General features: G+C 39.1%; 1 protein-coding gene across 1 annotated transcript in view; it reads left to right on the top strand.

The window, feature by feature from the left end:
* The window catches only part of rheb (Ras homolog, mTORC1 binding), a 13,400-nt gene that overhangs the window by 4,640 nt on the left and 6,260 nt on the right, over positions 1 to 2,500 (top strand). The window contains exon 2 of the mRNA XM_043226404.1: positions 1,052 to 1,127. Coding sequence (XP_043082339.1) covers positions 1,052 to 1,127 — 76 coding nt within the window. The remainder of the gene's footprint in view (positions 1 to 1,051; positions 1,128 to 2,500) is intronic.

The raw sequence follows: 2,500 nt of genomic DNA, 5'->3' as shown, positions 1-2,500 counted from the left end.
ATGAATACTATATATATATGTATACTAATATATATTATACATATATAGTATACATATATTATACATATATATTATATATATATATATATATATATATATATTATACATTATATATGTATAATATATGTATATGCCAATATGAGAAATCATAACACCCTTTATGTGACTGTAGCCCCACCTAATATTTTAAAGAGCCAATCACTTTGTTACTTTTAAAGTGAATGTGTTTATTTTTGAGCGTGTCGTTGGAGCTCACGAGACAGAGATGATACATTTTCTCACATTTCTTAAATGCATCTGACAAAATTGAAATAGTTGATACGTTTGGTTTTACAAAATCCGTGTAAAACGTCTTGGCCTTGTTTGAAGGCTTTATTAACGTCTGCCTCTCAGCGTCCGGTTCATTCCCGGCGGACTCAGCGGTGTTCGTCGTCCTCTTTGAAGAACGTGTCTGGGTGTCCGTCTCCGGTCTGATCAAACGCGCGCCTGTCCTTCAAAGAGCCGTCGTGATGCTCTGTGGGCTTCTCCCTGTGAATGAGAGATCACATTTACAAACGCTGGATGCAGAGAGGACCTGGCCGTTGTTATAGCAACAGGCTGCAGGGCCAGTCTGCCCACACACTCGTTTCTGTGTGTGTGTGTGTGTGTGTGTGTGTGTGTGTGTGTGTCCTGCGTTACTACCAGCAGCCTCACCACACACGCTCTTCTGAATGGAGACGTTTCATCAGCAGGCGTCGACACTCTTCAGTAAACTCAGTCAAATCAGACTTTGCATTAAAACACATGAGGTTTTTCTTGTGGCAGTGTCTTGATAAATTGTGAGTTTGGCTGTGCAGTTAGTTTCGTTTGGCATCGATTTGATCGTTGAATCCGTCTGTAGCGTGAAAATAGCATGTGTGCGTGTGAGCGTGTGTGTGCGTGTGTGCGCGTGTGTGCGCGTGTGTGTGTGTGTGTGTGTGTGTGTGTGTGTGTGTGTGTGTGTGTGTGTGCGTGTGTGTGCGTGTGTGTGTGTGTTCTGTGACCTAAGGTTTCTCTGTTTGTTGTGTTTCAGGGAAATCCTCCTTGACGATACAGTTTGTGGAAGGCCAGTTTGTCGACTCCTACGACCCCACGATCGAAAACAGTAAGTGGATCAGATCACAAATAAAATGCATTTCTGCGATGCTTGAGACTTTGTAGAGGAATGACTCTAATGAATCGCTTCTGTGAATCGTTCAGTTGCTCATTTGACTCACTGAGTCATATCTTATTCAATACGTGTAACTTTTCAGATTGAAATAAGTACTAACTGTTTGTTTATAACTGGACGTGTAGCTTACGTTTAGAGTCGATGGCAGAGTGTTGTTGCAGTAAACGCTGAGATTTGATTTAGATAAAGCTTCATGAATTCTACAAGACTCATCAATGCAGTTTTTCAGAAAAACAGAATTAATAAGTAGAATTTTTGAATATTAAAGCTTAATCGTTATTAGTAGTACATTAAGTTTTAGTATTATTATTAGTAGCTGTGCTATCTTTGAATTATGAATTATTATTGTTAGTAGTAGTGTTTTAATTCTGTTAGGATGTAACCATTTTTTTAATTTGCTTTAATTATTAGGAAATTTGTCTTTTTTATAATCTGACAATCTGTTCTTGTTAATAGTCTGAATGCACTGAGTATGTTGTCCTCGTGAGTGTGTGTGTGTGTGTGTGTGTGTGTGTGTGTGTGTGTGTGTGTGTGTGTGTGTGTGTGTGTGTGTGTGTGTGTGTGTGTGTGTGTGTGTGAGTGAGTGTGCGTTATTGTAAAGGTAAACCCTGGTTCTCCTGATGTGTTAGCTGTCAGGGTGATGTAACTGTGTGTGTGTGTGTGTGTGTGTGTGTGTGTGTGAGTGTGAAGCTCCAGATGAACCGATCGAGGTCGCAGTGACTTTGAGCAGCTGTTTTAACAGAGCAGTCGTTGTTTTATCATTAGCTCTTAAAGGGGCGGGTCATAACGCGGCCGGAACAGACTGAGTTGACTCAAAGAGGCGGGGCTTGAGTTAAGTGGGTGTGGCTTCAGCTGCGATGACTCCACCTCCTCGGTTCTGTGCTTGATAAAGATCCAAAAAAAATCAACTCTCCGATAGTTTTCATTTGCAAAAACATTTACATTTTTAGTTTGCGATAACAAGATTTATATTTGCCGAAATCATAAAAATAAAATAAAGTTTTCTGTTGTCTTTTATCGACAGTTCAGAGAGACCCAATATGAGATGTTTTCATGATTTTAATCTTTCCCGAGCAGTTTAATACCATCCAGAATCGAGGCCTTATTTCACTATTTGCATTTGGATTTAATACAGCGTGTGACAGAACATTCATATTGTGCAGCACAGATGTTTTTAACCTTGATAATAATCAGAAATGTTTGAGTAAATCAGTATATTAGAATGATTTCTGAAGAAGAATGATGCTAAAAAAGTACAGAAATAAATGACACTTTAACACACGTTCACATAGAAAGCAGTTGTTTTTATTC

The sequence above is a fragment of the Puntigrus tetrazona genome, chromosome 24 (assembly GCF_018831695.1).
Source record: "Puntigrus tetrazona isolate hp1 chromosome 24, ASM1883169v1, whole genome shotgun sequence".
NCBI classification, from domain to species: Eukaryota; Metazoa; Chordata; class Actinopteri; order Cypriniformes; family Cyprinidae; genus Puntigrus; species Puntigrus tetrazona.
This window is presented reverse-complemented; position numbering and strand designations above follow the sequence as displayed.